At 38.6% G+C, this 19,407-nt stretch overlaps 1 protein-coding gene across 3 annotated transcripts; it reads right to left on the reverse strand.

The window, feature by feature from the left end:
* Positions 1 to 472: 472 nt before the first annotated feature.
* On the reverse strand, positions 473 to 19,178 carry LOC123869785 (neutral ceramidase). Of its 3 annotated transcripts, none has more exons than XM_045912806.1 (15): positions 18,848 to 19,178; positions 12,757 to 12,873; positions 10,684 to 10,833; positions 10,321 to 10,497; positions 10,031 to 10,158; positions 9,258 to 9,459; positions 8,694 to 8,903; positions 7,971 to 8,090; positions 7,297 to 7,500; positions 6,186 to 6,401; positions 5,299 to 5,394; positions 5,004 to 5,171; positions 4,534 to 4,655; positions 3,691 to 3,958; positions 473 to 3,592 (listed from the first exon to the last, which is right to left on the reverse strand). In XM_045912806.1, the coding sequence occupies exons 2-14, from the start codon at positions 12,871 to 12,873 to the stop codon at positions 3,781 to 3,783; spliced, it is 2,088 nt and encodes a 695-aa protein (XP_045768762.1). In that variant the 5' UTR covers positions 18,848 to 19,178; the 3' UTR covers positions 473 to 3,592; positions 3,691 to 3,780. The 3 variants fall into 3 exon arrangements, with proteins under 3 accessions (XP_045768762.1, XP_045768763.1, XP_045768764.1); XM_045912807.1 differs by lacking the exon at positions 18,848 to 19,178 and adding an exon at positions 17,472 to 17,527; XM_045912808.1 differs by lacking the exon at positions 473 to 3,592 and having other exon boundaries at positions 3,604 to 3,958.
* Positions 19,179 to 19,407: the final 229 nt, after the last annotated feature.

Here is a 19,407-nt window from a genome sequence, read left to right on the forward strand (position 1 = left end):
AGAATCTACTACCACTTTTTCCATAATGGTAAAAGTTTGCGCAAAAATGCGCAACCTAAAACCTAACCTTCACCAATGAAATACAGACCTTATTGCTTGACGATAAGATTTTAAACACAAGAACAACAGACTCGTGCTATCTCGTTCATAATTCGCGCGTACAAAACATGGCGCGTGCCAACAACCAATAGCGGACGGACGCACGCTATGATTGGCTGAGATATTTTCGCGCCATTCAAAAATAAGATTTCTGCGCAGGTACATTTGGCATAACTTTTAACAGTTGTAGTAATGGTACTCGGTTTTAAATACTACAAATTGTGCTTAGAAAGAGAATTCGACATTTTATGATAGTTTCGGTTTCGTGTCATGGTATTTTTATATTAAGTAATTGAAACATAATAATATTCTACATACTTATAATCTAATTCATTCAAGGTTAGGTTGGCAAATAAAAAAAGGAACAACAATATATTTTGGAAAACGTTTATTTACTTTAATCTGGCAAGCGTCTGATAAAACTATTTGTAACTAGGTACATAGTAATTAATTACCTATTTATTAACTAGTATTTTTACATTTTATATTTCCTACATAGAATCTCTGACTTGACATATTGAATACGTACCTACAAGTTACAAGATAGGCAAATCATTATGTATTATTACGTATGACAAAATTAGGGTTGCCAACTGCCCCAAATTTTCCAGGACCTCCTAGGCCATATCGCTAACCTTCACCGAGTATCTTAGTATTATCTACACCTGAGTGCATAGAGCTAACTAGGTAACTGGTAAGTACTGGCATTCTATATCAAAACAATAGGTACACAATATTATTATCTCTACTTGGTATGGCAGTTTGTAGAAAGTCTTCCTCCTCGCTTTCCCAAACGTATGCAAGGAAAAAATCGGATAGTTTGCTATCATATTTTTCGGTACCTACGTGGGCTGTTCCAAAAATTGTTAGTGAAATGAAAAATAGTTGGAATTTGCAAAAGTTTATTTATAGCTTTTCAAAATAATCCCCTTCAACCCCAATGCACCTATAAACCAGTTTTCGAAATATTTACAAAATGTTTCTTGCGCGACGTAGCACGAAAAGCATCTCGCAAGACGTCCATTGTTGCAAACAAAAGTGTGACGGATATTTTTAAAAAATATTTAAAATAAGAACTAAATATAGGTGGCCAATGATTTTCAGCAAAGTGATTAGCCATAAATTCAAATTTATTCTGTAGCTAACAATTTTCGGAACAACCTACCTAGGTACCTAATTAGTATATGCCTATCCTATTTTAGTGAACAACTCTTCAAAAGTACATCATGAATAGTGGTGTGTGTGTGCGTGGCATCCCTAGTTAATTGTCTGCTGATTATAGCTGAGTTTGTTGTGGGCTTCTTCTCAGACCTGGGCGCATTTGGAACCTTCGTAACTTTAGTTTTGAGTTTACGTAATTAATTATCACCATTTACATCATTATCTTAAAAAAAATAGAAATTCCACAATTGAAAGTATGTTACATAATACAAAGTAGGTACCTACTCTGTGGTGGTAAGTAGGTACCCAATTTGAATAAACATGATTTGAGTTTGAGTTTATCTACCAGATACACGTGTATAAATAAAATCAAATCATTATCGTTATAATTACACGATAAACGCTCCCTTATCTATAATCAAAATGTAATAAATAACATTTTTAAGTAGGTAAACTAATTATTTTGGCATCCATGATTGTAGTGTTGTCCTCGTAATTCCGATTCAGATAAAATCATTAGTAAAATAATATTTCTTGTGCAACGAGTAAAATAAACCTCCGAAATGTGTAATTACGAGATAAAAAAGTAGCACTAATCACATATTATTTGAAAGACTTAAAGAATAACGTAAGTAGGTAGGTACCTATTTAAGTAACAAAAAAAAGAAACATAATTTTCCTAAGAAATTTTTCAATAATACCTATGTAAAACTGATAATTTGAGAATCAGCCCTGAGCCCATACTTATTTCATTTGAATTGGAATTATTATTATCAACACATTTTGTTGACAGATCTTTGATCTGTGATGTGTTGCAAACGATTACCGACAAATACTTAGGTATTTGTAGGTGTGTATGAGACATAAAAACATTCAAGACACGGACCATCATTTTTATCTCCGAGATTACAAAAAAAAAATAGTCTATATATACGTTCTAAGAACTAGATAATATCTGCAGCTTTCCAGATTTGCGTTATATCAGTTTCAATTACACGGCAGCGACAGTCTCAAGAATTTACATATAAATAATATTTAAATCCGTGTAATTTTGGAACTAGTTAGTTTTACGGAAATGTGGCTAACCACAGACATAGAATATGCTTAGGTATTAGTTTTTAGAACGTGTCTACAAAATTAGGCATAAACATCTTTTAGAAAGCTAACGATTGCAAAAACAATGATTTTCATTAGCCTCATTTTCGTGAAATTACGTATAGATACGTACCTAAGGCACTTTTGTATACTAGAAAATGAATATAATATTATAATTTAGGTATAACATATAAGTAGCTAATAATAAGTAAGTATGTCAAGATATTATTGTTTAGTCCTGCAATATCACCAACTAAGTAGGTAGATAGATAGGTATAAAAATTATAAGCGTTCTTAATAAATCACTTAGAAGGCAAGGAAAGTTGATTTTATCATTATTTATTTATTTTACTTAAAATCTAATTTATAGCACTTAAATACATATCTTTGGGAACCACTGACCTAGAAGGAGTATTGGAATTTATGTACAAATATTTTACATTTATTTTAATATTTTTTATTTTAAAATAAAATAAATATTTTAAAATAGAACAAAAAAATAAGAAAATTATGAAAATAGCATTTTGCATAAATGACTAGCATAATCCAATCTTTACAAAACATTTTTTGAAACTACATATAAGGGTAACTCTGGCCTACAACATAGGTAGGGCACTTACATTAAAAACTTTAATTCATAATTACTCTTGCATTAAAAAGTGTTTTTCAACATATTTGCCCGTAATGCGGGTTTTTTTACATCGCTTACTAAACCGTAATGTTGATTATCACCGATCATGTGCGATAAAAATGTTACCACACAGTCGGCCACCTACAGAGACCGGGCGGCAGAGAATGTTTTTGTACGAGACCAATACGGTCGCCAAACAGAACAGCTGGTTTTCGACATATTTTAGAGGTATATTATAATTAGTTAGTACCTATCATTTTATAAATAATTATAGAAATTAAAATCTATATTGAATTGAACTTACTAGTACAGGGTACTATAAAGCGGTAATCATATTTCATTGTTTCAGTTACAAATATATTGAAAAACATTGAACTATGATACACGTGCAAATTTAAATTAAACTCTACGTGCCTGGAGGTTTGAGTATTGAAAGAATTCCGACGTTGAAGGACATCGACAGAAGCGGTGACACGAAACGAAAGACACTCTCGGTGACAGTAACTTGTGCTGGACTAGAGTGGACCGGACTGGGTTAATCGGTTCAGTCCGGTCATGTCTGGTTCAGTCCAGTCCAGCCAGGCAAGTAAAATAAAAAGTTGCTACCTCGTGTGCTTCAAGAAAGCTAACGGTACCGTTAGGTTTTGATTTTTTTTTATTCCGGTCCTGATGGTGGGTGGATACGTCCATAAAAAAAGCTGCACTGCAAAATTTTCACCTTGGCTTTAATTTACTATTTTGCGCATTTGTAAGATAAACAACTATTGAAGCCACTTATTGGTAGTTTATTGAGGTTAGGTGACTTCAAACGAGTCGGTAAACCCGTGGTAGGGGTAGATACCGCCCAAGATGTACTTATAGTTGCCGTAGTGGTGCAGGCGGTATGTGCCCGCGGGAGTCCCCACAGGGACCTCCCATTCGACCTCCGCGTGACTCGTGCCGAGTATCTTGGAGTTACGGAGCCAGATGTACCTGTGAAGAAGAAAGAAACCGGTCAATGCAGGTCGGACTCGCATGCGAAGGGTTCCATACCATTGTACAAGATATACCTAACACCTTTATGTAGAAGTCTGCAAGTTAATAACGGTCTGCGCCATCTATATGTGATTTAGTGAATTAAAAATTTTGTAAAAAAAACCGGCAAAGTGTGAGTCAGACTCGCGCACTGAGGGTTCCGTACTCGAGTATTTTTTCCAGCATTTTGCACGATAAATCAAAAACTATTATACATAAAAATAAATAAAAATCTGTTTTAGAATGTACAGGTAAAGCCCTTTCATAATATGTTACCCCACTTGGTATAGTAACTTACTTTGAAAATTGAAACACATTTTCTAAAAAGATGTAAACACAAATTCGCGGTTTTCAGATTTATTCCTGTACTTGTGACCTAGAACTACCTACCTACCAAATTTAATTATTCTAGGTCAACGGGAAGTACCCTACAGGTTTCTTGACAGACACGACGGACAGACAGACAACAAAGTGATCCTATAAGGGTTCAGTTTTTCTTTCTGAGGTACGGAACCCTAAAATTGTGAACTTACTTAGTCTCCCAGTCAGCATCCGTAGCCACGACGGTCCACGCGTCATCCTGCTCCGACTCCAAACGCTCCACGGCCGCGAACCAGCGTCCGTGACGCACGCTGTTCCGCGGGTGCCCTGATACCTGGACATGAGTCATTCTTGAGTGGCGCATAAATAAGTTTTACTTAAACAATGCATTTAAAAGAATTCTAAAAATCTTACAAGTATGTCTAAATTAGCTGATGCCCGCGATTTCGTTCCCATGGATATAGGTTTTTAAAAATCCCGTGGGAACTCATTGATTTTCCGGGATACAAAATAGCTTATATGTATTAATCCAGGTTATGATCTATGTTTATTCCACAACCAAATCGGTCAGTAGTTTTTGCCCGAAAGAGTAACAAACATCTATCCATACAAATTTTCGCGTTCATAGTATTAGTACGATAAGTTTTACTTCAAAATGCCTTTAGATTTTTTTTAAACTTACAAACGTAGCAGAAACAACGTCCCCATAGCTATAGTGTTTCTGCGGCTGCTTTAGGCAATCGCCGAACTCATGGCCCCAGGGCGCGGAATCCCACAGCACCGGAGGAACCAGAGTGATCAATTGCTCGCTGAAATCCGGCGGCTGTGGCCCCGGGTCCAACTTGGAGTCCTATAAAAGTCAAAGATATGAAGGTAAAGTAATCTTAAAACAAGTTGTCCAATCTGAAGTTTTCTGTAAAATGTGGCAAAGAGAACATTTGTTTTAGAAAAAGTTTTTTTAAAACAGTTTCACAAACCTGTAGCAATGCGTTGGTCAACTCCACGTATTTGTTGAGGTAGATATCCAAAGTGTGCGGACCGAAGATGGTGGAAGCCGCTTCGTATCTCTGCGCCTATGAAAGAACAGTTATTTGTACCTATTTTGTGTACATACCTATTATTTTAGACCCATCAGAGTTGCTAACCCTGATTTTGATAAAAGACTGAACCAGGTATTTGGACAGAACAGACTTAAAAACTAAGAAGAACCTACCGGTTCCGCAATTTTTGATATTTAAAAATTACTTATTTAGCCTTGAAGCGTAGGTAAAAACACAAAAAATAATAAAAACATACGAAGATAAGTTCCCAAGGTGCTGAAATGGCGACCTTACACCGGAAAGGTGTAAGGTCGTCTTTTCGGCATCTTGGGACCCCTAACGGTTGTTCGAACTAGAACCGAATCCGCAGTTTAACCAGAGCTGATTACTCAACGAGCTGCGAAGCTGAAGTGACAATGAGCGGGTAGTTCGAAGATTAACAAAAGAAATTAATACTCATTTTCAAAAAAAAAAAAATTCTGTCAAAATCTACGGTCAATATTTCGGAGCGAGTGCCCAGGAACCTCTTGACCTGGTTCCTCTCTAACCTTTCTACTATCATACCGCAAGACCGCAAGGCATCGTCAAGGCACCCTTACGTAGTCGAAATTCCACGGACACGTACGAAGCGATGCGCATCCTCGTTTCTAATTCAAATCCCTAAGATATGCCCTTCCAGTTTCAATTTTCCCCTCCAATTTTAAATCCTTGCACGTTCAAGTCAAGAGTGAATCTAGACATTTTATAATTAGCACGTTCCAGGCTGCATGATCACTTACCAATATAGGTCTGATTGCAGCCAATCAATAGTTAAAAAAAATTACCTGATACTCCTCAGGCGTGGCGATGTAATCCGAGTATATATTGGACAGTCCGGCCAACACTACCCTTTTAGCGCCAGAACTCTTCGCCACTACATTCCTCAGCCGTCTCCCGGACATCGTGGTGAACTCCCCGGGCACTGCCGCCAGGAATAGCCCTCCTATCCTGACAACTGTGCAGGAGACTATTTTGGGCTGCCATTCGTATGGGAATTTTGCCTAGAACCAACATTGTTCTATAGTGCCAAAACAAAATTAATATTCTGATTACTTTGACTTTGACATTATGACCAGCTGGTACCAGCAGGCTCGATTACTGCCATTGCTGCAAGATTTCAGGTGATGCACGTATCATGCAGTACCTAGTGGTTTACAGTACAACCAAATTAATAATGCGCATAGAAATCTTCGTCACTGTTCGGCAACGGTCGTATGATACACATGATATTGACTCCTATTTGTTTATAACAAGGTGCAAAATGCAAGTGCATTGTTTAGGCTCTTACGATTCAATGATTCGGGTGTTTCTGGGAATGCGACGAATTTTGCACCTTGTTATAAACAAATAGGAGTCAATCTCATGTGTATCATACGACCGTTGCCGAACAGCGACGAAGATTTCTATGCGCATTATTAATTTGGTTGTACTGTACATAAGATTCCTTTGTTTATTAAGGCCTCCCTATGTATGTACTAAGTAGGTATTTATAAATAAAAAATTGGAAATAAGAGTATGGATGTCACATTAAAGTCTCCGACCTTGAACTTCTACAGTGGGTGATACATCAGTCAACTTATTTGGCGTCTGGTTAAAAGATCTCTGACCTTGTACCTGCGCAGTGAGTGATTTATCGATGTATGGCTAGAGCATACCTAAAGATCAGAAGAGGTGAGTTATGAGAGTGAACTCACCCACAGCTCGCGTATCACTGTTACCACATTTCATCACAATCGAAGTGAAAAGTAGTGTGTTTAATTCGGGACTAAAATCTATTCATACCCGATTTTATAGGCTCGTTTAAACCTTTTGGTAAACCATCTTCTATTATTATTATTGTTCGGTTAAAACGACGAAATCTAGTTAAATGCCCAGGTATATAGATCAAGAACTCACCCGTCCAGTAGCGAGTAGAATAGGTTTCGGCTTATGGCATTGCACATCTTCAGCAGTGGGCTCGGCTATGAAGTCTCGCACGGCGTTCCACAGCGGGTTGGAGGAAGTGGTTCCCTGGGTGAAGTCGAACGCTCCCGGCCCGTCCGTGGTGCCGGCCGCGAAACTGTACCCCATGGCTGGGTAGCAACCCGTCACTTTGGCACTCTAGGGATCAAATACTTTTTGGACTGAGGATATAAAGGAAGCCTGAATGAGTTCAACTTATTAGTTAATATTGACGACCTCTTTGGCGCAATGGGGAGTGCAGCTGTGGTCTTATTTGTGGGAGCTCCCGGGCTCGATTTCCGGCAGGGGCAATTTGGAATTTTATAATTTCTAAATTTTCTCTGATCTGGTCTGGTGGGAGGCTTCGGCCGTGGCTAGTTACCACTCTACTAGCTAGTTACGATCCCTAGTGTTTGGGTCTTTGATTTTTTGGGTAAATAAATAATCAGAAAAAGAATGGAAGACAGGACAGGTAAGTACCACTAATAAAGAATATTTTCCTCATCAAGAATATTCTGCCAACGCTTCTTATAAGTATTCCTCAGAATTGAATTTTTAACTTTTAAAAACTTATTTTGCGCATACAATAGTCGGAATCCTTGCATTTTGAAACTCAAAACGTGACTTACAGCATTGAATGTTTCGCTGATCGGATCATAGGGAGAGACCTCTTGAGTGGGCATCTCCACAAATTGGTGGATGACGCCCACAGGACCCGTCAGATCTTCTCCCGGCTGCCTCAATACTCTCTGAAAATATTTCAACCCTGGATTAGGTGCGCTGGTTGAAAAGACTTCCAATCCAGTTTTATCTTTGCTCCAGAATTTTTCTTACGCCATATACCCATCCTTTCCCATCCTCTTTATAGGAAAACTCTGTTATTGATGCTCCAGGTTTTTTTTATGTTTTACGCTCAGACCTTGTTGATGCGAATTTGGGTCCAAAATTCAGATTTTAGAGCAAAATTCGCTTTAAGTGATGGTCTCTGGTGTTAGGTATTTTATTGGCGGCACTGTGTTCTGATGCCTTGAGTGCTCCGTCAAAAATAAAAAAAAATATTGTGAATAATACTAGGTATAGAACCCTACTAGGGCGACATCAAACAAGTCGCAGGGAGCTGCTGAATTCAGGCGGCGAAAGACCGTGCTATGTGGAATTCCCTACAAGAAACCTATGTCAAAGCGGCGAAATACCGTGGTAAGTGGAATTCCCTACAAGATTCACACGTCAAGGCGGCAAAATACCGTGGTATGTGGAATTCCCCACAACTGACCTGTCTTGCACTGCGCCTATGTTTAGCTTTTTTAGCTTCTGAGATAGACCTCAGACCATTAATAATGCAACGTACTTACCATAGCCGTATCAAAGAGCTTGGTGGCAATGATCTTCGTGCTCTCGAACATGTCCCGCCCAGGGCCGGACGCGAAGCACCGCTCTTTGGGCAGATTGCACAGGAGTTTCTCCTGGTCGCACGCCTTGCCTGAGAACTCGCAGCGCGGGCCGCGCGTGTTTGGAGACACGTCGCCGAGGTTAGTTGATGCGAAGGCACAGACTATGCGACCCTGTGGGAAAGAAAAGTTTAAAGACTTGTTTTATACTGAGAGCTCCTGAGTGCCAGATAGTCTTCCTAATGACTCTGATGTTTAAATGAATGAAACATGAAAGATGGGACAGAAGCATGCCACGAGAGAGCGAAGCACTAGAATCTGAACTTATTCTTCAGTAGGTACTTGAATACCAAAGTCTTCGCATGTCGCCAATGATGACCTATGGAACTGAAACATATGGTCACTGAGTACGGCCTCAGAAGAAAGCTCGATATGACTATGATCGGCAACTGTGTGTGTGTGTGTGTGGCCGTGAGATGTCTGTGTGATGTGTGTGAACATGATACGAAGAATCAAAAGAAAAATTACCTTTCCCGGCAACGTATTATTTCCATTAAGCTCCTTTTCCATCAGTATAGACGCGTAGCCGACGTTGTCGGACGATATGAGACGGTTGGTGTTGTTCATACTGGTGGGGTGGACCGCGAACCAGTTGATCACACCGACTATCTGATCCGAAGGTGCGATGAACCGTATCTGGGCTAATGTCTTGTCCACGTCGTATTTGTACCTTGAATGAAAAAGATAAGGCTAAGGTTTGGAATACTCTTCCGCGATCTGTGTTTCCTACCAATTGGTGGATTGTAATTTACAATCCGGGTCTCTTTAAAAGAAGAGTGAATAGGCATCTTCTAGGTAAACGTATCCCATCTTAGGCCACATCATCACTTTCCATCAGGTGTAATTGTTGTCTAATTCTACACAATCTCTAATATGTCATACCTAGTGACCAGTCAAGTCGATAACGTGTCCTTTTCCTTTTGATACAATTGAGCAAGAGAGAGTACCCTATATATTAGCTCATCTGCTTGAACAAGGATTAAACTAAACTGACAATAATTAGTATTAGTCTATATCTAGTGCTATCCTTTTACAAAGAGAGCTTTGTGAATGAAAACTATATCTTCTAGGCAAGCGAATTTAGAAGCCAAATGGGTATGGGTTTAATAAAAACTGCCATAGATACAACTTTCATGTTAGCCCGCTTTCATTGCATCATCACTTACCACTAGGTGAGACTGCTAACTTATATCTGGATAAAATAAAAATAACTTATTTCTAAAGCTAGGACTACAACTTACTTCTGCCTTTCTTCGGGTGGGTTCCGCAGGTAAGAAGAAGGAGATCTGTTGATGTTGGCGTCCAACAACTCTGCTTCCCCATACTCCATACGCACTGGGGTAATATTATTGTGGGCTGTGATTATACTCTGAAATTAGAAAAAAACATTCTAGTTTCTTCCTAAGTTATCTTCATTTCTTCATTTTACTTGCACAACTATCGTACTCGTCTTTACTTGTGCTTATGAGACCTACCTATCTGTCAAATTTCATGATTCCACAAAATCCCAAATAAACCTGTGCCAACTCACTTTAACAATCCCAGTAATGTAAGCCATGTAGGTCTCCTTCACGAAGCCCAATATAGGCAGGTCGAAGAGGAAGTCCAGCAGAAACCCTCCGGGAGTGGAGTGCGTGTGAGTGCCGCTCAGTATCACGTTGTTGTCATTGTACAGGTCTCCGTAGCGTTTCTGTAGACGCTTTAACACCTGGAAACAGTAAAAAAACCAGTCAAGTACATCTATCTACCCATCTATCCATCCATCCATCTATCCATCCACCCATCTATCCATCCATCCACCCATCTATCCATTCATCCATCCAATATCCATCCATCTATCCATCTATCTACTGTTCCAGGTATGCGCAACCCATCCGTAACAACTATTAGGTACCTCTCTTCTGACACCAATGCCCATCATAGCAGCGTCCACGGAGACGAACACGACCCGAGTGGAGTTACTCTCGTCCTCAAGCACAAAAGCGCGTGAAAACTGCCGCAGGTGAATGCCGTGGCCCGACTGCTCCAAGTTTGCATAACCCATCTGAAAACCAAACATGATAAAGATAGGTAAGCATTTTTATGGTTAGGTACTAACTAAGGCTAAGTAGGTACAATCATTTTAAAATCTGATTTAGGTACCTACTTTGTTCTCAGGAAATCTGGACTTATTAAACCAACGGATAAACTAGCTATAGCTAGGTAGGTAGTAAGGTAGGTAGGAGTATCTATTAGTACCACTTAGTACTTTACCCTACCTACCTCCCATTTACTACAAAGCAGTTGAATTTAGAAATAAGTAAAGATATAAAATATAGTGTTTAAATCATTTCGCAATTATGTTGTTATAAAATGAGACCTTGCAAACCACTTATTACTCAACGTTAACGATCTACGAGTATGTATCTACCTACTGCCATATTTGTCAAGGATTCCGAATATTCGGATGCGAGTTTACAAAATCCTCGCTCAAAAGATAGGTATGTATTGTAGTACGCGACAGGTCGATATGGCAATCGGGGTATGCGGTGGGGGGACGCCCCGTACGCCCGCACGTCACCCGCGCTGTCGCGGGATAGCGCGGGTGACGTGCGGGCGTACGGGGCTGGCGCGATGGCTGTGCGGGAGTGCGGGGCGTCCCCACCTCGATTGCCATGTTGACCTGTCGCGAACAGTACCTAGCTGCGGCCCATGGTACCTACTACTTAGTATCCGATAGGCATTACTAAAATCTAGATAGGTAGGCCCCACCTACCTAGATCTAGATATTAATGCCTCATAGGCGCAGTGGCACGCAGTGGTGCGATTACTCTCCTTGCAAGCGACAGGTTCCGGGCTCCAGATGAACACAACTAAATAAGTGCGAGTTGAATTCGTGTGGAGGGGTTCCGTAGGATGTTCAAAATATTAGGCTCAGTTCTTTCGGAGATAAGGGTGTGGGGTGTGGTCAATTTTATTTTCTTAGCTAACTTTAAAACTAATTATTTCCTTACCTATTATTATGTTATTAAATAATATATTTGAGATCTTCACAAAAACACCTATCATTGATATCACAATATGGTACGAGTAAGTAGTACGATTTACAAAACTTTGTTTTTAATTTTAATTTACCCTTTAAAAGTGACCCCCGTATTCAAAATTCATTTATTTACACGTCAGTGTTTTGGTCACAGAAATTCATAATTTATGTCTACCTAGTTACCTGTTTAACTTAATCGGTCCAGTAGGTATATTCGGAACACATTGACTGTGATAGGCAAACAGATTAAAAAAAAAAAAAGACATACGAGTCTATAAGGGTTTTGTGTTTTCATTCGCACGTAAGGATCCCTAAAAACTACCTGACCATAATAATTTAGCATCTACTCGTGACTAGATGCCTGGTAGTGTATATTTTGTGTTAGTATACAATTATAGTGCTTATTATGTGTATGCAAGGAATTAGTATTTGTTAATATATATGTCCATGAACAAACACTGGTAAATGAAAGTAAACTAATCAACCCGATAACCTTCGGTCCAATATCCCGTCCAATAAACCGTGAAACATACAATTTTCTCAACATTATTTTTTTTAATCTACAAAAACTTATCTTATTAGTTAGATTGTTATGTTGTGTTGATCCATCTGTATCCATATTTAACCAAAAATATTTTTACTAACTCTAGGCATTCTTTCTAAAATCAGCTAATGGATGGGCGACTCGAATGTAATTTTTAGGGTTCCGTACCCAACGGGTGCCAACGGACCCTATTACTCAGCCCCTGCTGTGCATCCGTTTGTCCCTCAGCGGGATGTAGGTATCTCGTGAACTGTAATGGGTAGAGAGCTAAAATTTTCATAAAATGTCATTCTTAAAATGGTTATGACATACAGACAGATGGACGGACGCACGGACGGGCAAAACATTAAGGGTTCTTTATTTTATCACGGAACCCTAAAAATGCGGAAATAACAACTCACAAAGCCAATCTCAGCCGGTGGACCCGTGACGTCAGCGATGCCCACGCCCACGCGTAGTGCGCTGCCTGCGCATACGCAGCACAGCGCAACCCACGCCACCCAACCCGTTGGGGACATCTGGAAAGAGTAAATAGGACTATTATAGAAGTAAAATCACTACCCATATATATATGTGTATCACTACCTAAGTAGCTACAGCTTCCCATCTTATATTATGCGAAAGTGTGTTAGTTTGTTGGTTTATTGGTTTGTGATTTGTTGGTTTGGTTGGTGTGAGCAACGGATCGGCACGATTTTTCGCATGGTTGTCGTTCGAGACCGAGAGTGACATAGGCATATACTTACCCGGAAAATCAAACAGTTCGCACGGGATTTTTAAAAACCTAAATGCACGCGGATGAAGTCGCGAGCATATCAGCTAGTCTGCTAGTATGCTATGCCTGGCATGCTATGTCTAAAGTACCTATAGCACTAACTTAGGCATAAAGAAAGAGACAGAAGAGATCGCGGCTGCCTTTGCTCACTTTCTTATATTCCTTTTTTTTCTTTTAATTGTAATAACCTTATTTGTGTAGCTAAAAAGATGTTTATCTACCTAGATTCTAAGTACACTTACAAGTGTTTAGTTGTTACAATAAAATTATATTAATTAGGTACATTACAATGTACCTACCTCTTTTTATGTAATAAGTGCGTGTTCACGACAAAGGAGCGGTCGCGTTTTGTTTGTCATTGGCGTTAGAGCGGTTTCAGATTGCGGTTTTTACCCGACTGCGGCAAAGCCAAAAGGAAGGGTTATGATTTTAGAAGTCTATGTAGGTATGTATGTTTGTATCCAGATTCGGTGTGTTCCACCGTAGCGCCTAAACTACTGAGCCGATTTTGATGAATGAGGTGTCAGTTGATTCGTTGTAACGGTCCGGGTGACATAGGCTACATTTTATGAGAAAGCAATCGGGGTATGAGGCGGGGGGACGCCCCGGTTGCCATCTCCACCTATTGCGCACTATACTTACGCCGCGGTCGTGCGTCGCCTGGATCCAGCGGCTCCCTAGATTCGTTTGATGACGTCTATCCACAGCTAGTACGGTTTGAACTAATTACCTACCATTCATGCCCTGCCCATTACCACTTCAGTTTCACAACCCGTTTCAGTGAACACTGAACACGCTCTAACATAACACAATATAATATTATTATTATAAAGCAACTGTAATCAAAATTGAAATTGTTACTTATTTACGGTTATTTTGTTAAATGATAACACTATCAGTAACTTTATGACCTTGCACTTAAACGGTACATAAAATGGGTAGATAGGTTTTTTGGGTATGTACCTACTAACTTAGTACGTATAGTATAGAGATGTACCTACCTACCTAAACATAACAATCAGAACCCTACCAGAAAACCTCAACCTCAGATAGGTTACATTTGCACCTATTTATTAACCGACTTCCAAAAAAGGAGGAGGTTCTCAATTCGTCGGGATCTTTTTTTTTTATTTTTTTTATTTTTTATGTATGTTCCCCGATTACTCAAAGACCCCTGGACCGATTTGGAAATTTTTTTTTTTGTTTGAAAGGGTATACTGTGCAGGTGGTCCCATATAAATTTGGTGAAGATCTGATGAATATCTTCGGAGATGGAGAACAGAACTCCTCAATGGATAAGAGCAAATTGCTCGCGATCAGTGTAATAGCTTAGTAATAAACAGTAGGGTTTTAACTGGGCATAGCATATTATAGTACAGTGGGGTCACTAAAAATTGTGAAATAAAAAAATTTCAAAAGAAAAATAAAACCGACTTCAAAAACCAAAAACACTAAAAAGTAGAAAATAATTTTTGTTTAGCTACACATGTAATGTACCTAGGTATGAAGTCGGGCGAGCTTCACTCTTGGATTTCTAATTTTGTTTTAATATGCTCGCTCGACTTCATACCTAGGTACATTACATGTGTAGCTAAACAAAAATTATTTTCTACTTTTTAGTGTTTTTGATTTTTGAAGTCGGTTTTATTTTTCTTTTTAACGTGAGTATCCGAAATTCAGTGACAGTAGGTATAGGTTTCGTACTAAAAGGGTTGAAACGCAGTTGTCTGTCTATCCGTCCGCGTAGGTACCTCAACTTCACAGACGTCTCTAGCTCGTAGACGATATATGAGCAACAAACCTGTTTTGGTATTTGAGTAAAACGTTTACCCATAAAATAAACATTGAATTAGAAATTCAATTAAATTATTTTTCAGGGGGACTCCCATACATGAAAAAGGAGCCAGAAAAAAATTCTTACCCTAGCATGTGGGTTCATTGTTTAAGGGCCATCAGACCGGCTTGCCCGCGAAATTCAAATTTAATTTGGTTTTTCGCAATTTGTAAACTAATACGACAACGTAGGCTTATGGCATTCTGATTCCGACAGCGGCAGTATCATCCTCACAGGTTTATATAAAAATCTTTACTTGAAAAGGTCCAGTTTAAGAAATTAATTAAAGTATCAACAGGCCGGTCGCTTCGCCCTTAAGAGCTCATTGAGTACCTAGAGTACGAATCAGTAGGTACCTATATATTTTTTTTGACGGGGAGAAATGTCTGTTTGGGGAAAGATCAGGTTGACCTGTAGGATTTTTACCCACTAAAACCTCCTCGGTGAAGGCTTCGAGAACTCAAGAAAATGTATGCCGTGGTTTTGTTGCGCACAGAGGTACCTAATTCCCGAAAAGTTAGAGGTGCGAGATCAAACCCCCCGACCTGACGGAGATCGACGTATTAACCTCTACGCTATCACGGCTTCCCTGGAACTTACATCTATAATCTCTCTATTCTTTATTCCCCATAACCTATCTATAACCTACTCAATTATTATAATGTGGATGCTGTGTAAGTTGTGACCATCTTCAACTACTGAAGATCGTTTGAAGTTGATCTTCAAACGATCTTCATACGATGATTAGCACCCACACGACTTCGACTGATAAACAAAATCATCTGACTACCTACTTTGTGTCATTGTCTCATCCGGTTGAATTTAATATAGTAGGTACTATTACCTACCAATGTTTGTACCACAGTATCTTCTTACCTATTATACATTTATTCTGTGGTATAGGTGCTATAGTATGGAGCTAGGATTATGTATGGAGAGACCTTGTAAGTGCATTGACTACAGTCAATCTAAGCTGTGTCATCAATAATAGTAAACATTAGGTAATTCATTTTAGGGTTCCGTACCTCAGAAAAACGGAACCCTTATAGGATCACTTTATTGTCTGTCCGTCTGTCCGTCAGTCGTGTCTGTCAACGAAACCTATAGGGTACTTCCCATTGACTTACAATCATGAAAGGCAGGTAGGTAGGTCTTGTAGCACGAGTAAATGGAGAAATCCAGAAACCGTGAATTTGTGGTTAGGTAGGTAGTGGTACCTACATCATTTTAGTACTTATTTTAAAAGTGAACCGTATAAAATTAAAATTGCGCGTGAAAAGTAATTTTGTACGGACTATACCTATGTGTATAGTAAGCTTCCGCATGTAACCAGGCCGGGTTACCTGCTACCATTATCTACAAACTAGTGATCAACCCAGATCACGTCAGTCGGAAGAGGGCGATTGTCAATGTCACCTCGGTACGCGACTGGAATTATAACATTGGTAAGATCAATGATGCGTCACTATTCACTCGATTGCGAGTTGCACAGAGACGTAAAAGCACTGCTTACCCGAGCTGTAAATTGGTACTTACTAACTATCTATAGTTTATACTAGTAAATAAAATTAAAGTGTATAATATCTATAATTTCGAAATAAAAACCTCATATTAAGCTAATAGGTACACCTAATTCGCAAGAGCGTTAAAAAAGCGTTGCGTTAAAACCCGGTGTTGTGCTGATAATACAAAATGCGCGTTAAAAAAGCGTTGACGTGTAAACAGATACTTGGGAATCCATTTAATTTTGTTCTATTTGAACGCTTTTTAACGGACGTTAAAAAACTCTCGCGCGAATGAGGCATAATAGAAATGAACAAAGACGCCACAATGTATATCATTGATTGTAAAATACTCGTACCTACGCATTCGCAAGTTCATAGCAATAATCATACTGTTTATTTGTACCGATGACCGGTAGGTACCTACTTGTAATATTATGTACCTACTTTACTTGATTGAACAATGGGACGATAAAGAGACGTTAAATTATATTTCACAAACACATTAATTGTGAATAATAAATACTTAAGTACTCAATTATAATCAGTCTATAAATAATAGAGGATGCCCACCATTTCGTCCGCGTGGATTTGGATCAACTTGTTTGAAAATTCCGTGGGAACTCTGTTTTTCCGGCATATAAAGTTTATGTCGCTATGTCGCGTCGCAGCGAAATGGCATAAACCGGGAGTTAGCCATATCTCTAATGGTTAAAACGACAACTCCATTAGTGCATTTCACTAAACAAATCTAGTAATAAGACCAACTCCCGGCTTATGCTATTTCACTGCGACATAGGTACCGGCAAAGTCTGACCACATGAGTACCTACATTATAGTTCCTGACCTTCGAGGCCGTTAACGTTCGGTCTGCCATAAATATTAGGACCTACCTAAAATGATGGTTTTGTTACTTATGTTGCTTTACCCCTTCCAAGTAACTTCGATCAGGATGTTTCAGTCAAGAGTTAAATTATTGTGAAAAATACAATACAGTATACAGACCTGCTGTAAAAAAACCGGGTCGGAAATATACAATGTTGTGCACAGGGGCTTATACTCCCGACTCCCTAAGGAGCTCATAGACAAAAAAATATTCATCAATCTGGTCATTTGTCTGTGTCACTAAAAAAAATTGTCGCAGAAAAAAATGTTCAGGTTTTTGAATTCTAACCACCGATTTCTAGATTCTAGTTTTAAAAAGGTGGCCTTTTTCCTTAGATTTCTACTAATAATAATAGGCATATCCTATACATAATATATGTCGACCTATATTCAACCTATACTTCAGTTTACCTACTAATAATTACAATAAAGCACAGTGATAAAAAGAAAAATTGAAAATCACAGTGAGAAAAAGTTGTTAAAAGACACTTCAGGCCCAATTAATTTATTAAAATGATTAAAATAGTTCAGAGTTCAGGTATGATAGGTACGAGTATGTAGTTTGTTTTTAACTTGGTAAGCAGCGATGTAAATGTAGGTAAGTATCTACCTATTTTAGCTTTTGATTTTTTGATAATTGCTAAAGCAACTACTTATAGCCTAGTTTATAGATTTATCTAAATAGGTAACTAAGGTACCTGTATAAAAGCTTTTAAAACATTCATCACACTAATATTATTATAAAGGAGAAAGTTTGTATGTGTGTGTATGTGTATGTTTGTTACTCCTTCACGCAAAAACTACTGGACGGATTGGGCTGAAATTTAGAAAGGAGATAGATTATACCCTGGATTAGCAAATAGGCTACTTTTTATTCCGGAAAATCAAAGAGTTCCCACGGGAATTTTAAAAAACCTGCATCCATGCGAACGAAGTCGCGGGTATCAGCTAGTTATAACTAAGTAGGTAAGGAACGTCGAATGCATAGGTAGGTATACAATATGCAGATTTTGACGAACATGCGATTTGCCTACGACGCGAATCGATTGTAGATTAGCTATTAGCTATTTTTTGGTCTTATTTGAAAACAAAATCCTTATCTTGGTCAGTAATTAGACTAATTACCTAACTTTGTACCTATCTGGATGTTATCATAAGTGTCAGGCTCGACGTATTTAGGTTAAAAATTGTACTAAACTAACTCACTTTTTACCTGTTGTTAAACTATATATAAACAAGTGCGTAAATAGGTACACTGTACTCACCGGAAGTTATTAGGAATTAACGCATTTGACTCATGTTTTTGAACTACGCAAACGGCGCGAAGTCTTTTTTTTCTGTAGGTAGGTAAGAGGTATTTAAAAATAAGTAAGTAAACAATTTTATGCTGCCATGCACTACGTATTAAAAATAAATAGATTTCATTTGAAATTATTCTTAATAATATTAACACACGTTCGTGCTTATAAAAATGACACTATTTTGTTTATGTTTACCTTGAATTTCGGGCCAGTCACTTTTACAATAAAATAATATTTATTGCCACTGCAGTTTATTAATTACACCATTTTAACTAACAGCCACAATTTTAACACAATTGAAATATTAGTTGCAGTTTTTTTGAGTAAAGTTGATTAGCAAAATTAGTTTGCCTTGGTTACACGTAAGTTAGGTCCGATGTTTATGAACACAAAGGAATAACGTCCTCCTTTAGGCACGCCTTGTTTTCAACTGGAGAGTGGAGACCTTTTGGCTTTTGCGATTTGTCGGTCAACGCCGCGGCATGCCGCTAGTGGATATAGAAACTGGGAAATTGTGTGTTGTTAGACTCGAAATACGCGTACTTTACCAGTGCACTAGAATAATTGCAAATTATCCGGTTATTCACGTTGAGTCAACGATAAATGATTTCTAAACCTTTATTTATATGAGAATTCGTCTCGTTACCTCCTTATCATCGTGTTATCAACCGATAAACGTCCACAGCTGGACACAGTCTTGTGGAAACTTCCACACACCATGGTCATGCGCCGCCTGCTGCGCTGAATCCAGCGGT

Source organism: Maniola jurtina, chromosome 11, assembly GCF_905333055.1.
Source record: "Maniola jurtina chromosome 11, ilManJurt1.1, whole genome shotgun sequence".
In the NCBI taxonomy this organism is placed as follows: Eukaryota; Metazoa; Arthropoda; class Insecta; order Lepidoptera; family Nymphalidae; genus Maniola; species Maniola jurtina.

Excerpts from the sequence above, each read along its gene's own strand:
- LOC123869785 (XM_045912806.1), bottom strand. The coding sequence starts at position 12,873 with ATGTCCCCAACGGGTTGGGTGGCGTGGGTTGCGCTGTGCTGCGTATGC. Across the intron at positions 8,091-8,693 it reads AGCTCTTTGATACGGCTATG|AGAGTATTGAGGCAGCCGGG; the intron begins GTAAGTACGTTG and ends AAATATTTTCAG. Across the intron at positions 5,395-6,185 it reads CCACGCCTGAGGAGTATCAG|GCGCAGAGATACGAAGCGGC; the intron begins GTAATTTTTTTT and ends GTTCTTTCATAG.